The sequence below is a fragment of the Hyalella azteca genome, unplaced genomic scaffold (assembly GCF_000764305.2).
Source record: "Hyalella azteca isolate HAZT.00-mixed unplaced genomic scaffold, Hazt_2.0.2 contig17671, whole genome shotgun sequence".
In the NCBI taxonomy this organism is placed as follows: Eukaryota; Metazoa; Arthropoda; class Malacostraca; order Amphipoda; family Hyalellidae; genus Hyalella; species Hyalella azteca.
The window spans coordinates 338,153-355,916 of record NW_025947446.1 but is presented as its reverse complement, the minus strand read 5'-3'; the positions used below and the strand labels follow the sequence as shown (position 1 = coordinate 355,916).

General features: G+C 36.8%; 1 protein-coding gene across 1 annotated transcript; it reads left to right on the top strand.

The window, feature by feature from the left end:
* The first annotated feature begins 5,580 nt into the window (after positions 1-5,580).
* On the top strand, positions 5,581-17,678 carry LOC108679672 (ADP/ATP translocase 3). Its single transcript, XM_018168362.2, has 6 exons — positions 5,581-5,813; positions 13,560-13,693; positions 14,556-14,683; positions 15,684-15,959; positions 16,522-16,664; positions 17,302-17,678. Exons 1-6 carry the CDS (start codon positions 5,651-5,653, stop codon positions 17,382-17,384), a joined length of 927 nt encoding a protein of 308 aa, XP_018023851.1. The 5' UTR covers positions 5,581-5,650; the 3' UTR covers positions 17,385-17,678.
* The last annotated feature ends 86 nt before the right edge of the window (positions 17,679-17,764 follow it).

Genomic DNA, 17,764 nt, shown 5'->3' with positions numbered 1-17,764 from the left:
CTATTGAGCTCTTAACGAGTCATTATCAGTTCCTTGTGCTGGCATAGTTTATGTAGTTAGAAGTTTTCTATCATTCACTCTCGTTTTCTAATTCAATTCGTTAGTTTTCTACAGCATTTTCTAGTACATTGCCTTGTCCAAAATCTTGGAGCAAGCCACTATTCATTGTTTCCCATAGTTTTACTGCACGCTTCTGTTTTCAATTCATCACTCCGTCGTTTTATAACATTTTTTTATCGATTCTCCTACATAAAATCTGTTAAGAACATAATTTCAAATCTAGGCACTCGATTGTTCCTTAAACTATTGCTTCATCTTGTACTATAAATTCATTTTTTATACTTTTTTTAAGCAGGGTTGCCAGACGGTCATTTTTCCGGACAAATTCCGTGATTTAGTTTTTCTCAATCGAGTTGGCCGGCTAAAATTTATGATAGGGGTACCTCCTAATTAAATTCTAAATACTGTAAATAGAAAATAAATGGAATTTTTATAGCGGAACCCACAAATAAACTAGTATACATTGAATTATCGGCTTTTTTTGCCTTTTTTTCTCGGATTTGGCCGATTTAAAGCAACCTGAAATATGTACCACTACCTCCTGGAGAAATATGTACATTTCGTGGTACGCATATGTACCAATACGTAGTCAACTTGTTAATTTGTTGCTGCGTGTCCTATATGTTAACGTTCGATTGTTTCTCAGTCCTGCATTATCCTACCAGACAACTAAGTTAAATAGATGAAAACAAAGTTGCAACATCAAAATGAAGTTTTATTTCATGCGATGCCAAGTAAACGTATTAATAATTCGCGTACTCTGTTTTAACTCCATCTGAAGCTGCATGAAACGCACTGTAAATGCTACGGTTTAACTAAGGTGTAGCAGCCGTTTTTCATGTTCACTGGAATTTGCTGCAATAGAATTAGCCTACTAAGCGCAGTTATTTGCAAATGCGCCACAGCATCTATTGCTTGACCCTAGATGCCTGTATAGTACTTGATGAACCAAGCTATTCGGTTAGTTAGATTTATTGTTGTATTACTATAAATGATATTTCGTGTAATTGTTATTGATTTATAACTAAAATGGAAGCAAGATCGTCGCCTATAGTTCACCGCTATCATAGTATGTTCATTCATAACCTATTTGTTTTAAAAGTTTCCATATAAATTTTTATCTATGCTCGTTAGTGGATGCTTTCAGCCAATATAAAATGAAAGCCCAGTTGTGCCATTGAATGTAATTCTGGGCAACTATGAGATTTTAATAGCAACGTTAAAATTCTTTAAAAATCTGGAATTGGTTTGACATGGAACATTGTGTGAGAATCTCAAAATGTGATCGTATCGAAAAATTAATTAAGACATTGAAGACACTTGTGTCTCGGATGATTTCGATCGTAAACCCTAATGCCTCTTAATTAATTTAGGATCCTCTTAAAAACTATAAATTATTAGGTTATACTGTGAATTGGAGGAGCAGCTCCTATATATTATTCAATTGGCATTTAAACTAATTTTATCGGCTGTACACTAGCGTAATTTTTGCATGTTTGAAGAAAGGTATTTCATAGTTTCGAGAACCTGTTTGAATTTTCGTTTGATTCTATATACATAAATTTAGTGCATTTACAACGCATTTACGAACGTATTCTTTCCTGTGAACTTCTCCAAGATTTAATCTAGATTCGTTTGAATTTATTAATTTTGTATAAAAAACCGAAAAAGTATAAAAAAGTGAAAAGTATAAGTGAATTTGAATCAGAGGCCTGCTGAACGAGATGAAGAACTAGTTTTTTCTGACACTCAGGGACGACACCGACGCGCGACCGCCATTGGCTGTTGTATGTGGGGGGTGCACGTGACGGCTCGTGACGTCACGCGGCACCGGTATCTGCAGCTCGTTTCAAGGCTACAGAAACAGCAGCTACACTTCCGAGCTTAGCACCAAATGCACTCCATTACGCCGACGACGGGAATTTTATTCATGCTTTCTTGATCACGCAATAAAGTTACTTGAGTGAGACATTCCCTCAATCCGTGTTAAACGTTGTTTATAGATCCCCTCAGTGTTGAAGAAAATGTGGTGATGGAACGAAGATTTTCCTGTAATTTATAAAGGCACCGATCTAGTCCAGCATCTGCTGCTGCATGCAAGTGTGCATACTGTTGACATTGACAGCTACAATACCTCGTTGTGCGTTGCGACGATTTATTTGGTTAAAACTGCATCATATATATTTCACATGGATAGGAAACCTTCTTGAAGACACATGTTCAGTGTATGTCATTACAATATACATGTGAACTTTTCAACAAAAGAAAAAAGTGCGAGTTGATTGTCGGACCACAGTCAAAATTTTCCTAATAACAGTTTCCTACATTTTGTTATAGGAAGTGCAACTTGCCGGAGTAGAAGACAACTCTCCAAAATCCTGCCCAAACTATTCGATGTACACTCAATAAATGTATTCCTCAATTCCTTCCATCTCATGACCAGCCGAAAGAACAAGTCACTTAGGCCTAACACCAAAGAGTTTTCTGGTGAAACCATGAACCTGGGAAAAACTTGGGCTCGTGACGCACATGTATTGCCGCACCAACATGGAATATTGGTAGCCCTGACATGAATATTAAAATATTGGTGGCCCTGACATGAATATTAAAATATTGGTGGCCCTGACATGAATATTAGAATTTTGGTAGCCCTGACATGAATATTAAAATATTGGTAGCCCTAACTTATAGCGGTTTCAGCGTTTAGTAGGCCGTAGGCCTGTCGCCGATTCTTAGCATCACAGAATATTCACAGCATTTTGCGGTCTCGAACTTGCAACTCACTGCTACAATTCTGCTCTCGCCGATTCTGACCAGAAACTTGCGCACAAAGCTGGGATCTAACCCGCGCCTCTCTGCACCAATCCTGGTATTACTTTAACCACTGGGCTATATTTTAGACCTCAGCTCTGGCGACATCACGGGGCAGGTCAGGGGTGCTGAGTTGAGAAAACTCCGACGTGTTCCGAATATCTCCGCATCCAATTGAAGACCCAAGACTCTTTGGTCTTCAAGAGTTGAATTTATTAACAATTCGTGCGTCTGTTGTTGTAATTTCATTCAAGAACGACTTGCATTCAGAACTAAAAATATATTTGTATTCAGTTATCGAATAGTGAAAGTGAATTTAGCTAACTTGATGGCCCACTCTAATCTCTGTGTGATTGTGCTATGTAATTGTACACATGCTGGGCCGATATATGTATAATAGATTATATAGTAAATAATGTATAGAGAGATGCATTTTCCGTTAGAAACGATCAGAAACGCCGTTCATTTGCTCTCTGAAAACTACGATCGAATTCCAGGAAATTTGATTTAAATTGCAGTGACAAAGAAAGGCTTGTTGAATTTATTCATTTATTTATATTTATTATAAATTTATCTGTGATAAAATAAGCAATTTTATCGTGAACAATATCTATCTTCTGTGATGTGAAACGAAGCCATCGTCGAAGTGATTTAACGTGAGAATTTCGTAATGTTTTGTTCGAATAATACAGGATATTTTTTTAAACGAATTTACCAGAAAATTTCGTCACGAAAAATTTATATCTACGTTTCGAACAATACCCATAGACGTTATCGAACTATGCTTATATATGTTGCGAATTAGGCATAGCCATAATATAAAAAATACATAACTATACTTACTGAATAATGATATTCACGGTCCAAACAATACATATTCACGGTGCAAACAATACATATCCACGGTCCAAACAATACATATCCATGGTCCAAACAATGCATATCCACGGTCCAAACAATACATATCCACGGTCCAAACAATACATATCCACGGTCCAAACAATACATATCCACGGTCCAAACAATACATATTCACGGTCCAAACAATACGTATCCATGGCACAAACAATACGTATTCACGGTCCAAACAATACGCATTCACGGTCCAAATAATACGTATTCATGATCCAAAAAATACATATCCACGGTCCAAACAATACGTATTAACTTTCCAAACAATACATATTCATGGTCCAAACAATGCATATCCACGGTCCAAACAATACATATCCACAGTCCAAACGATACACATTCACGTTCGTAATTCATATCAATTGTACGAAAAATACATATTCACGCATCGAATGCACATTCACTCGCCGAAAATTCAAATCCACGTTCAAAGCAACGTGTATTTTTATATGCTCATTACTTGTTGCTCTGTATTTCCTATATGCGTATACGCCCTTGACACATAACATACCGTAACTAATATAGAAATTAACGCATGTGCAGGCTAACAATTTCATGAGATAGGATGGGGCCTTGTGATTAGATTGTCTTTAAGAATGGCGTCACATTTAGCCTAATGGCACCGCCATGAGCCAGAGTTACGATGATTTAACATTTCGGTGCAAACTACCGGTAGCTGTTATAATTTGTTATGAGTGATTAAACATGAATGTATCTCAGTATCTGCATAAACCAGCGTAAATTAATATTATCATTCGTTAACTGTGGTATAAATAAAATCAATAAACGAACAAGGGGAAAAATGCAGACTTCTGAATGCGAAGTTGAATTGGGCACAATCAGTAGAGACTAACGTAGAAGAAACTCTACCTATTTACATTAGTAATGGACGATGTGTGAGGACGCATTATGAGTTCGAGTACCCAATCTGAAACTCGTGCTCCCTGCTCAGCATTATCAAGCCAACACGCGCTGCCAACTCTAGGCCGGCCAAGGTCTTGCCAAGCTATGGTCTAATATTAGTCTTGAACTTCTGCTATTCCGTCAATTTAAACGATTTAAAGTACCTATACCACGTTGAAAGCTACATATACAGACCCAAATCAACTGAATGTGAAAGTTCTCTTGTGCAGAAAAAGGAAAATTTGACATTCAAGACATAACAAAATCCAGGCAATGTCCCGAAGCTACAGATACGGAATGGCTCATCATATGACCGAATCCTCGAATGCTGTAAGTCATTTAGACAAATTTGATTCATTCTATAATGATTTCGAAAGGGATTGTTTTGCTTAAAAATACTTCACCAGATGTTACATAGGTCATATTTCACATTTCAGGTTAAGGTTCTATCATTATGATAAATCGTCGAAATATATTCTAAGAAATAAATTCAAGAATTCTAGTAAATGCATTTCTTGGAAACCTGTCTATAATATGCCAGAGCTTCAAATAAATCAAGTTTCCTTGACCCAGATCTCGCCGGCAAATCACTTGTCTGCTGACATAAAAAACTTAACTGCAGATACATGGTTTCCTACTCGATTCTAGTAATTTATCTGTCTGTTATTTGCTTCAATCTTGATTAAATATTAAAATTCATTCGCCTCTGGAAATAGTAAATGGCATAGACTGGTCTGTGGCATAATATTTTCATTTAATGACATCAGAGAAACATTCTTTTACCATTGGCTAGAAGGATGACGACTTTACACATGATTGGTTAAAATATACGTCACGGTTTTCCCCCCTCCTGATTGGTAGCTGGGCCACGGACGAGATCGTAGTAGCCGGCGACTGCGCCTTCGCCTCTTTCTCTTCGCAGTGATCAGTTGGACGTACACGCGTGTTCCTCCCTCCATTCAAGATGTCCAAAGCATTCGATCCCGTGTCCTTCGCCAAGGATTTCTTGGCCGGCGGTATTGCCGCTGCCATCTCTAAAACAGCTGTGGCCCCTATTGAGCGTGTTAAATTGTTGTTGCAAGTCCAACATACCAGCAAACAGATCGCCAAGGACCAACAGTACAAGGGTAAGTCGAGTTGACACTGTAAGGAAGGGGTATCTTCTATCAAATTATCATGCATTTGTGTTTTTTAACGCAAGTTACCTACACGTATGAAATAATTTTAGAGATCATTTCATCATTTAGACTAGTTCTTGAAGGATTTTTGTCGCCAAAAATCCGTTTGTGAGCCAATTTCTTTCTGATAGCCGGTTTGCGATCAGCTGTAATCAGCCGGCTACGGCCGCCATCTTGGATTATTCTTAGAAGTTCAATTGAAAATAAATTCCCTCCATTGTCAATTATAATAAAATCCCTCGCATTATGGTAGCCCTGTAAATATACTTCAAAGTAACCGAATCGTATTTGTTGTATACCTTTTTTCAAAATCGTCTTTCAATCCGACAATTTTCTTCGCTGCTCCAGCATGCATTCAGTTGTGCATGACCTTAAAAGTTGAAGGCTTAACGTTAACATGTCTCATCAGATACGCTATCAGGAACTCTTATCTGAATCTTATCTATACTGGTTTATTTCTGAAGAAACATACTATGATGTGAAAGAAAGTAGCTATTTTCATGATGATTATAATTTTTTAAACACAATTAAAGTTCTGATTTTATCTATATAAAAAATGGAAATATCCTCAAGACTGAAATTTCATGGCTTCATAGTGAAATTAGTGCTAACTTTGAAATAGTACCTATTATTGAATCTTGATTATGCATTTCAGTCAACATTTTATTAGGGTAAACGCGGTATATTCCGACACATTAAGGAAGCATCGAGAAATGAAAAACTATAAAAAATAACCGTATGCGTTACTCGAGTTCTGTTTGCTTTACGTGACTTTCAAAACACCGTACTACGCGCCAGCAACAATGAAACGTCACAAAATGTTGCCATATTTATTTAATAGCCTTTAGAATGCAAACCTACCAAATCCCTATATTCCAATACTGTGTGTCATAGTGACAAAGCAGAGAATTTTTTAGACTCTCCCTCAAGTTCATTTTTGAGTCCTATAAGTAGACCAGTAAAGTATCATGGATACCAGCATTATCATACTTAAGAAATTGGTTTAAATCTTGAGTTTTTGAGGAAATTAAAAATGAACTGATTCCAAAAAAGCTCTGGTTTGCCAATTGCCACTATGCTGTGTGTGACTATATTCGGTATGTGGTGAGACGTTTTCCGACCGCGCTTCAAATTGTACTAATACGTTATTCCGACATCCTCGTGTTTGAATTCCGATTGCTGTGTGAGCTGTATTGGAATACGACACGGCTTTGAATTAGAACACTATTGAATATTGAGCACTACTTAATTAGGCTTTTAATTAACAGTTAAGCTTTTAATTAAGAAAATTTTAATTTTTGTACTCAGCTTGGAACGAGCTGTGTGTGTCCAATTCAAGTTGTGTCAGAATTAGTTTTTATGTCTAAATCTGTTTCTCAACTTAATCATCTATTAATTTATTTACCACTTGAAATCAGCAAATACAAGTATACTTAAAGGATTCCTAATATATTCGCAGACGTATTTAAAAGTCTCAAACCATGATATTCTTTCTACACACAGTTTATCACTATTTGGTAGAGCAAGGTCAACTGTCAACTTTGACACATTTTTCGATGATCTCATTGGGTGGCATGCACCGTCTCTCTTTGGATCTCAACATTTCCCCGCTAGATGGCCCAAACCTAGTGTTTTGGCAGTAGTTTGACGTGCAAATGTATGACGTCACTATTTCAACCGTCAACAAACGCATGGAACTAAAAAAAAGCTTAATATGAAGGAAAAACTAGAGAGGTGTTGGAATTACCCATGATGTTGGAATATACCACGTTTACCCTAACAATTCAATAGAATGAATAGATTTTAATATCTACAAGAAATCTAATTCTCAAGGCTTCTAAAAATGGTGAGAAGGCTTCAATTGTGGCTTGAGAAGCAAACCTTTTCATTGTCTGAAATATTGAAAACTTATATTTGTCATCTAATATTGAAATAGAATGGATAATTTAGTTGCTATTATAGCTAATGGTAATAAAATTTTTGTATTGCATAAATTTGAATGGATGTGAGTCATGTGACAACAGCAGTGATATGACTGGCTAGTTACACAGGGTGCATACCAGTTGTAGAAAACCTGGAAAGTCATGGAATTGGATTTTTTATTTTCCTGGCCTGGAAAGTCATGGGATTTTATTTCAGGTTATGGGAAGTCATGGAATTTGCAAATAAATGAACAAAAATGAAGTGTTTTCTGTGCTGCATGTGTTAACCCATTAATGCTGAGTGGTTTCATTTGGAATCAGCGGAGAAAAATGGATTCATAATAAAATTGTAAGATCAAATAAATATACAAGTGGATATGTAAGTTTGATACACATTTTGTACATCTTCTGGCAAAGTTTGGTTCTACTGCGCCAACTAATCTCTTTTCAGCCAACATTCAAAGATTGCTAGAACCAGGTCATGGAAAAATTTATGGAATTTTTTTTTTCTAAATACCGGTATTCACCCTGGTTACAACACTTCTCTTTAACTTCACTTCTTGTTGTTTGTTTGCTACAAATCTTATAATCAATATTTAACACACTTCTACTTGTCCAATCAATCTGAAATTCCGAACACTTGCGTAAAGTTGGAGACCATGAATGAATCAATTGACAGAAAAAATAATGTTGATAATTTAGATTATATAAAAGAATTATTTAAAATCAATTTTTAATATTTGAATATGAAATTAGAAATTTGTGTGTTGAATTAGAAATTAGAAATCCACTTCTGAAGAACTGAATTCTTTAGAAGTGTTATCTTTAAAAAGTGATTTTTGAGTGCATTTTATTTTATCTTCAAGTGCTCACAAGTGGTGCTGTGGGCCTAGGAGTTTCTCAAGGAATATCTCCAATATTGTATCAAAAAATATTTTCTAATGTCAATGTATAGTAATTTTTTTACCAAAATTTGCATGTCATGTGCTTCAAAAGCAAATAAAAATATTGAGTATATTCTTTTTTGCCTATGTGTTCCCCAAATGGGATGGATGCACATGTCTGGAGAGTGGAGCCTAGTGAGGAAAATATCTACTCTCTGAACCGCAACTGAAATTTTTGAGCCGTATTTTTATGGATTTGCTAGCAATTATTCCATTTCTCAACTCCATGAATTCCATATCTTGGCCATAGTTATTTACGAGCCACAAACTCATTTACAAAGTCCTCTGCACGTGTAACCCCAAATCTCTAATTTTATCCTAGAATCAGCAACCCTAAATCTCTAGTTTTACTCTAGAAACAGCAAAACTTGCATTTGGCTTTATGTTAGTGGCAACTGATCACGTGATAATGCAGTCTGATTGCTCTGACATGGCTGCAACTATGCAATCTTCAACAAAACATTTTGGGTTAACTCGCTATCATGATGTTTAGTAGGATATTTTGGCAGGAGCACTGAAGTACTGCAGAAGTAGAAAATTTTATGCTATGACATGTTTGCAAAGTGCAAACTGTGATTTTTTTCAATCAAATAAAATACATGACATTAGAGCCGTGTGATTTCTTACTTACTGAAATTGTATGATATTAGAGCTGCAATATATCAGAAGAAAAGAAGCACTTTTCCCAACTAGTATGGAGCTTGGGCTGGCAATCATTTTTACCTTTCAAACCTGCCTTTCATACTTGTATTAATATTTAATAACATCCTGCATGCACAAATCCTTAGTCAGAAAAATATTGAACTATTATTAATGTTCTTATGGTTAAAAGCAGAAAAAAATTTGGAAAATACAATAAAATGTATGTTTTATATACTCTTCAATGTTTGAAGATGGCTATTCAGAGAATGAGGCAGTTTTTGATAATAGTTGTTATGAGTAATATACAATAAAACGTATGTTTTATATACTCTTCAATGTTTGAAGATGGCTATTGAGAGAATGAGGCAGTTTTTAATAATAGTTGTTATGAGTAATAAGTATAAAATCTAATATTTATGATATTAATAATGAAATTTCTGGAAAAAAAGCATCTGATCATGAATATCTAAAACCAACATTGCTAGAATTCCTCCTTGTTTGGCCTCCCTTGAATTTTGTATTCAGTTGTATACAAGGAAGTGCACTTTATTTGCCAATTTCTGGTTCTGTTGGTACAAAAAAATTGTTTGATAAGTGTGCTACTTGACAAGATAAGAGCCAACTTATATTATTGTCACTACAACAGAATTATTATTGCTATGTTTATCTTGTGTGCAATGCTTTGATTAAGAGTGAAATGTGACACTCGAAGAAAGTGTCAATAATGGCCCACCCTCTAAGACACTAGTCACTACTTGAGGGGACCAGCTACCCTCCAGAAAAATTTCTACATTTATCATCCGATCTTGCTGAAATTTTATACACATATGTAAATTGTAGGATAAAAAACAATTTGCTCGTATAAATTTTTTGAAAAAAGTGAAAGAAAATGTGAAATTGATAGAATCTCCTCCTACAAATATTGTGCTACAACATCGAGACGCATATCATTTGATTTCTAAAGACAATATCTAGCGCTCAGTGAGCCATTTTTTCATTTTTTTTTGGTTCTCTTGTTATGATGATTTTCCTGAAATTTCTAATTTTCGAAATCCCCCGCCCTCCCATTTTGCAATATATAATCCCAACTAAAATGAAATCGAAAAAAAAATGCTACGCTCATCGCTAGATCTTTCCTTTTCAAATCGAATGGTATTTGTCTCATTGCTGTAGCTTCAAAACTCCAAGAGGAGACAGGTTTGCCCTGAGGGAGGTTTTCAGGTTTCACAACTTCTCAGTAGAGGCGATAAACTGATGCGCGCTATGTGAAGGCATGTAACGTAGCTTAGATACTGAAGGGAAGCGTTATCTTGCTTGAAAGTCAGTCAGCAATGCATAGAACGGCTGCATGAACACCTTTCCACAAGATAGCTGGGAGGCAACTGAGCTGCAGGTCCACTGAGAGCACATTTATAATGCCAGGCCGGAATTAATTCCCATAGTTTTGTTGAGGGACTCCACCTCCCTCCTCCCTTTCAGAATCTGTCAAGAACGCATAAATCAAAATACAGAGATGGTTCTAGTACCGTTCGATGCAGCAGAAAGTAAGCTGTAAAATGAGCATAAAAAGCGGAAAAGCCAAAAATTTCGATTTTTAGGGTAGCTGGTCCCCTTAACATTTGCATTTGATTAGGTGTTTTGATAAGTCTGGTAATACTAGCCCAAGTAGTTTTGTGGGATTGGGCAAAGAAACATGACTGCACTGTTGCAGTCTTAACTGCAAGGGCATTGACTTATAATCCTCTTGAATTTTGCAGTGGAAGCTGAAGTAGTCCAATAATGGTGTTAGTGAAAGGTTAAACTAAAAATTGAGGTTTATTATGATTTTAAATAGAACTGATGAGCCAATAAATGCTAGTAGATAAACAATATTTAATACAGTGTTCTGGGACTCTTGTGGTTTACACATGTTTAGTAACTAGTGAGAGGGAGTAGGGAGCACATGACAGACAATGGCTCACAAGGTTCTTACACAGCTGAAAGATGTCAATAAATAAAACAAATATAAAACTTTTAAAAACCCCGTTTTCTTAACAGACGAAAAAGATAAACATACTCTCACAAAACATTACAGTTTTGTAGAATGTTATGCAATGTTATGTAAGAGTTAATGTATTTCTTTTTTGTTCATTAAGAAAAAATAGTTTTTAAAAGTTTTTTGTTTCATTTCATTGTTTTTAGTTTTGTAACTACCAGAAAAACGTGGCTAAACTTGGTTTTTAAAAATGTTTTTTATATTTTTTTCTACTTTTTAGTTTAGCAATTTTAGCAATTCAAATTATTTTCCAGGGTTGGCAACTCTGTATGTTAGACAAAAAAAAACTTGATTTCCAACTGTGAATTTTTATGGTTTTTTAATAAAAAAAATTGTTTAATTATTACTCCTGATGATCAAATCTTGAATTGCTAGGCAGCATAAGCCTGCATGCCAAATTTCAAGTTTCTAGGATCATCAGAAGTGCTCTGAATTAAGGTTTGAATTTTTGATGACAGACAGAGACGAAACGAAACTAAGAAAAACGTGGTAAAATGTTAAGGAAAACTACATTGGGCAATGGCAATGACCTTGATGCCAAGCTTGGATCATAATAAATTGTTCTAAAACTTCTAAAGGTAGCTTGAAACATTCATGTTGAAGAATAAACAATATTCCTCAACATGATTCAAAGTTGTCAAATTAATAAATAACAGTTAAAAAGCTTAAGAATTTTAGAAAATTAGCAACAGGTGAGCACATAAAGAACAACATTGATGGTGAAATTGGAATAATATTCATAACCCTATAACTGCAAAAACGAAAAGAACAAACTCTCGGCAAAGTAAACTTGTACAAACGATATAGAGTGTAATTATATAATACAAACCAGTAATGCAAATGGAAAATAGAGCTGGTGATGGTAATGAAATTAACTAGTATCTCCTCTCCATAAAATGGCAGGAAGAGCTTCATTCAGCTAACGGTGTTGCAGAGGGGAACTTGGATAGGTACTGGTTGCTTCATCTTGGTAGTACTGTAATAATTGACTTGGCTTGAATGGAATTTTACTTTTAAATCTGTTAGAGAATGATATGGAACATGATGCATTAAGTATGAAAATTGAATTAATACACCAATGGTTTGAGTGGCAAAACAGCAAAAATGCCTTCCAGTAATGGCACCTTGTCGAAACTTGGCAAGTTCCATGAACTGATCGGATTATTAAATAATGAGCGAATAGGAAATTACTACATAATGATACACGAATTCCATTACACTATGAATCTCAAATTCTGCAGTGAAATGGATGATGAATCATTGCTGCTGAAAATTGTAAAGGGTTCTATATATATAGCTTCCTTTCAGAATGTATAAGTGGGGAAAATGAGTCATGGTTGCTGTTCTGGACAAGTTTTGTTAGCAGGAATGGTTGACTTTTTGTCATTTCCTGTAGTTTGCTTGCACCCTCAAAGTATGATGAAAATCAGAATACCATCATAAATATGCTGTCAGGTTTAAAGTATTCATATTTTATTTGAATAATTGAGAAATTTAGACTACCAGATGAAATTATCTGAAATGGCTGAGGTATCAGTGGAGGAGATTGAAATGTGATTTCATAATTTACTTGTAAAATCTAAATGTTGGTTGTTGAATAAATAATATTCATGCAGGCTGCCAATGCAGAATGTATATAATACAACACGTTGAGCAAGGCTTGAGGCATTCTGGTATACGGTATTGCTCTGGCTGTCTATTTCTACTGTTATCAGCACTAATCAGATAACAATTTTATTGATAGCTACATGCTGTGCAAAGCCCAGAACGTGTTGAGGAATTTCCAAAGCATATTTTTATCTATTTTAGAAAATCATCATGACAGTAACCAATCTGTTTTAATGCTGAGTGTCTATCATGATTAGAGATAATTATAGTAAGAATAGAATTACCTTTTTTTTAATATTCCTGTAATATATTTTTAGAGCACATGAGCAAGTAAGCTAAAGCTGGCAGTGAAAGACATGAATGGCTGCTCAAGTTAACTGAAATTTAGTTCTAGTTGTCTAAATGTGTATATTTAAGTTCAATTCATGTTTCTCAACAATAACGGGCAGCTTTGAATTTTCGGACGTCATCTCGTCATTATTTCTTGCTCTTAGGGAAACTGTGAAATGATACGAAGGATTTGATATATGAATTATTTTTGCAGGTATGGTGGATTGCTTTGTTCGCATCCCCCGTGAGCAAGGCTTCCTGGCGTTCTGGCGTGGCAACTTGGCCAACGTCATCCGTTACTTCCCCACACAGGCCCTCAACTTTGCCTTCAAGGACAAGTACAAGCAGGTGAGATATTATTATAGTCACTCTCACTAATGCAGGTACAGTCTGCTCTTATGGCTACAGGTACAAGCAGATGCGCTATTATTGCAGTTACTAATGCAGGTACAGTCTACTCTTATGGCTACAGGTACAAGCAGGTGCGCTATTATTGCAGTTACTAATGCAGGTACAGTCTGCTCTTATGGCTACAGGTACAAGCAGGTGCGCTATTATTGCAGTTACTAATGCAGGTACAGTCTGCTCTTATGGCTACAGGTATAAGCAGATGCGCTATTATTGCAGTTACTAATGCAGGTAGTCTGCTTGTATGGCTTCAGGTACAAGCAGGTGCGCTATTATTGCAGTTACTAATGCAGATAAATTTTGCTCTAAATCGTCCATGATATACATAGGTTGAGATTTTTCTGTAATGTTCATTGACTGACACTCCTTCCTAGAGTCGCGAATTGCCTCTTGGGACTAACGTCGATGGTTGAGTCCATTAAAATGCATGCTTTACACTTGACTGCGATCAAAAGTTTACCTGCACAGAATTTGTTGAATTTTGAGTATAATGAATACTTTTTAATCATTATAAAACTAATTTATACGACTGATTAGTCCTGCTCCACCAGGCAAGTATATTACTAATTGATTTCACCGAAGTGATATTTAATCGACTTTGATTCCACGTTGAAGCCCTGGATGATGAAAGCATTGCTCTTGGTTAACTAGTCATTGTGTCGCCTGTTTCTTGTTAATTACTCTACTTGCTGACCTCGGAATATTTTTGTATATAGAAACAGCCATAGAATGTTTTTGATTTGTTTTAGATGGTTATTTTTGTAAACCTTCCTATTGTGATTCTGATGATTTTTCTTGCCAGATCTTCTTGGGTGGCGTTGACAAGAACAAGCAGTTCTGGAGATTCTTCGCTGGCAACTTGGCGTCTGGTGGTGCTGCTGGTGCCACTTCGCTCTGCTTCGTCTACCCTCTTGACTTCGCCCGAACAAGGTATATAGTGGCCAACACACTCGGCACCTGTGAATTTGGTTAATTTGTGATTTTAGCCTTGAAATGGTCCTGAATAAAAGTTTGATTTAAGTAGTTCCTGAGAATATGCATGCATAAAAACGCTGTGTTGTGCGACCGACTGTTGCGGAATGGTGTGTGACAGCCGTTATTGCCCTCTATTTTCTAACTGGCTGCGTGGTATCTTGTCTCTTGCAATGTTATTAATTTTCTATTGCGTTTATTTCCTAAGCGGTTTTTGCGCCGTGCGACATTTTTAATTGTTGTTGAATAAGATGCTCGTATAATTTTTAGTGTAGCTGTTTTGCTCGCTTCTCAGTCTCATCCTCTTTTTGCCTCTCCTGTCAATCATTAATGATAATTGTGCCACGTGTTCCTCTAATAATCGCATTATGAAAATATTTCAAATTTCAATGCTATTTCTTGATTCCCCTCTGACTTTTCTATCTACACGCAAAGTATGAAGTCACCTAGCGTCAATAGTCAGTGGTTTTTGTGTAAAATACTCTCGCTAATCGATTACTTGGATGCTTTTTAGCTACTTTTCTTGAAGTCCTATATCAAGTTAGAATGCGTAACTCTAACCTGCTCTGGAGTTGGTGTGAATACATTTCTCGAGTAATTCTCGGAGCAGTTGTAACTGCCTGGTACTGGTTGGTAGAAAAACGCTTAGGTTATGTTAGGAATAAACAGAGCCCTTACTGTTTAATTAAAAAGTTTAAATTCGGTTTACCTACGGTTTAATTAAATTGAATTTTCATCATTCAGTTAACGTTCATTGTAGTTTCAATTGTCACTACGTGCTGCAGTGCAATGTTCCTGCTGCTGCGCTGAGTTCTGGCATCAAGATGCCTGTTCGTTCTGCCGCAGCTCTCTTTGGTTGCTACTCTTTGTTGTGAGGCAGAGTAGTTACATGGGAAGTACAAGTGCAGAGAAAAAACCTGCCGTCCGACTGTAATGACGGAACCTTTCCTCCCGATAGGCTGGCCGCTGATGTCGGTAAGGGACCCGAAGCCCGTGAATTCAAGGGTCTTGGCGACTGCTTGGTGAAGATCTTCAAGGCCGATGGCTTGGGTGGCCTGTACCGTGGCTTCTTCGTGTCCGTGCAGGGCATCATCATCTACCGCGCTGCCTTCTTCGGTCTCTACGATACCGCTAAGGGCATGACTGGCAAGACCAACATCCTGATCTCCTGGGCGATTGCTCAGTGCGTCACAACCGTGTCCGGCATCATCAGTTATCCCTTCGACACTGTCAGGTGAGAGATATTCACTTATATTATCGCTCCGATACTTCAGTTATTGCTTTACTTTATTTGAATAACAGGGAACCATTATTGCTAGATTACGTTGTCTACTGTAAAGGGATTAATTTGGGAGACGCTTAGAATCTTATTTTCAGTAAGATGTCTAAATTCTTGCATCACACTCCAGAATTATATCTTGTGAATCGGGCAACGTCAAATTATGAATGTGCTGTTGGTTTTGCTTCAGGCGATTCACCGATGCCATCGAGAGCCGAGTTGTAGTTTTTCTAATAATTCAAGGTTTTGTTGTCGTTTCTCTGATTTATTTTGGTTCAAGAAATAGAAACCATATATATAAATATTCAGGATATCGAACTGAAATAAATGACAAGTTGATACTTGGCTCAAAAAGGAAGATCGTTTGTATAGAAACGGGCATTGGCGCAAATGGGTTGAAAATGAGGACCCAAGGCAACTGTTCATGCGAATTAAGTCAAACCATGCTTGTCAAGATGTTAGGTCACGACGGTCTCGTTCCCAGGAGCCTCGCGTGACTGTAATGGTTGTTTTACAGGCGACGCATGATGATGCAGTCTGGCCGTAAGGGTGGCGACATCATGTACAAGAGCACCGTCGACTGCTGGAGGAAAGTTGCGAGCCAGGAGGGCGCATCTGCCTTCTTCAAGGGAGCCTTCTCGAACATCCTTCGTGGCACAGGTAAGCTGATAGTTACAGGCTCGTATTGTTGACTCAAAATTGTAATGCGGATGCTTCAATGAATTTTGGTCGACTCTCCAAAGAAAATATTTATTAGTCATTTCGTCCAGTTCCTGGCGTTTTACTAAAAAAAATAATCCTATTATGTAAACATCTTGATTTCTCTTGCATGGTAAATTTTTATATAAAATTCAACAGATAAGAACAAATAATTCTGCGGCACGGATGTTGCAGCACATTATTATTTTGTGCTTTCATTCGTGCCAGAAGAACTTGTCCTCACGACTGCTTGTCCATCCAGGTGTTCAAGCTTTAGGAGTACATACAGAACTTTAGCTTATATGAGATTGAAGCTTAAGCGATCTATACTTAGGCTGATGTGTTTTGCGGGTTTAAAATTTATATGAATACTACTTCATGCTAGAGTACATTAGGCTTTCGAAGTATCGAATCAGGAGGTTCAGCAACCAATAATGTGATTATTTGTTAGAGCCTGTAAATTCAGTGATCAAGTCTCTTTCATCTCCATGTTCTTTAGGGTGTGACAAGTCCTTGCAGTTGATTGCAACTTTATTTTCATTCGGCTTATTGTTGGATCTTTCCCGGCAAGTATAATTGCAAGGAACTTTTCTTGCAGGCGGCGCTCTGGTGCTGGTCATGTACGACGAGATTCAGATCCTCTTGTTCGGTGCCAAGATCGGCGGTATGGGCGGCGAATAAACGAGACATTATCTCTCGTGCTCCGTGTCTCAATGAGTATTTCACTTTATAAAAAGAATAAAAACTTATTTAATCTTCCAACCCCGTGAAAGTTATTTATTAGCGTGTACAGGGATTCGCTATCTTTCTTAGTTTGGATGTTTGCATGCAATAATGACGGGATGAGTCGATGGAGGGATGCCTCACGACTCATTCCTCCCGCTGCTCGTCTTGCCGCCCAACAAAGAAACCTTAGGGAGGATGTAGGGTTGTACAGTGCTATGAAAGCGTCATTACTTGTTTCATCTTTTCAATGGCAAACCATTCCCATAAATTATAATCGAATAAACAGTGGAAAAAATTTGCCTGTTTATTCACCTCTTACGAATAAAAAACGCGAA

Coding starts and splice junctions, on each gene's coding strand:
- LOC108679672 (XM_018168362.2), top strand. CDS start 5,651: ATGTCCAAAGCATTCGATCCCGTGTCCTTCGCCAAGGATTTCTTGGCC. Junction 5,814..13,559: donor CAAGGACCAACAGTACAAGG/GTAAGTCGAGTT, acceptor TTATTTTTGCAG/GTATGGTGGATTGCTTTGTT. Junction 15,960..16,521: donor TATCCCTTCGACACTGTCAG/GTGAGAGATATT, acceptor GTTGTTTTACAG/GCGACGCATGATGATGCAGT.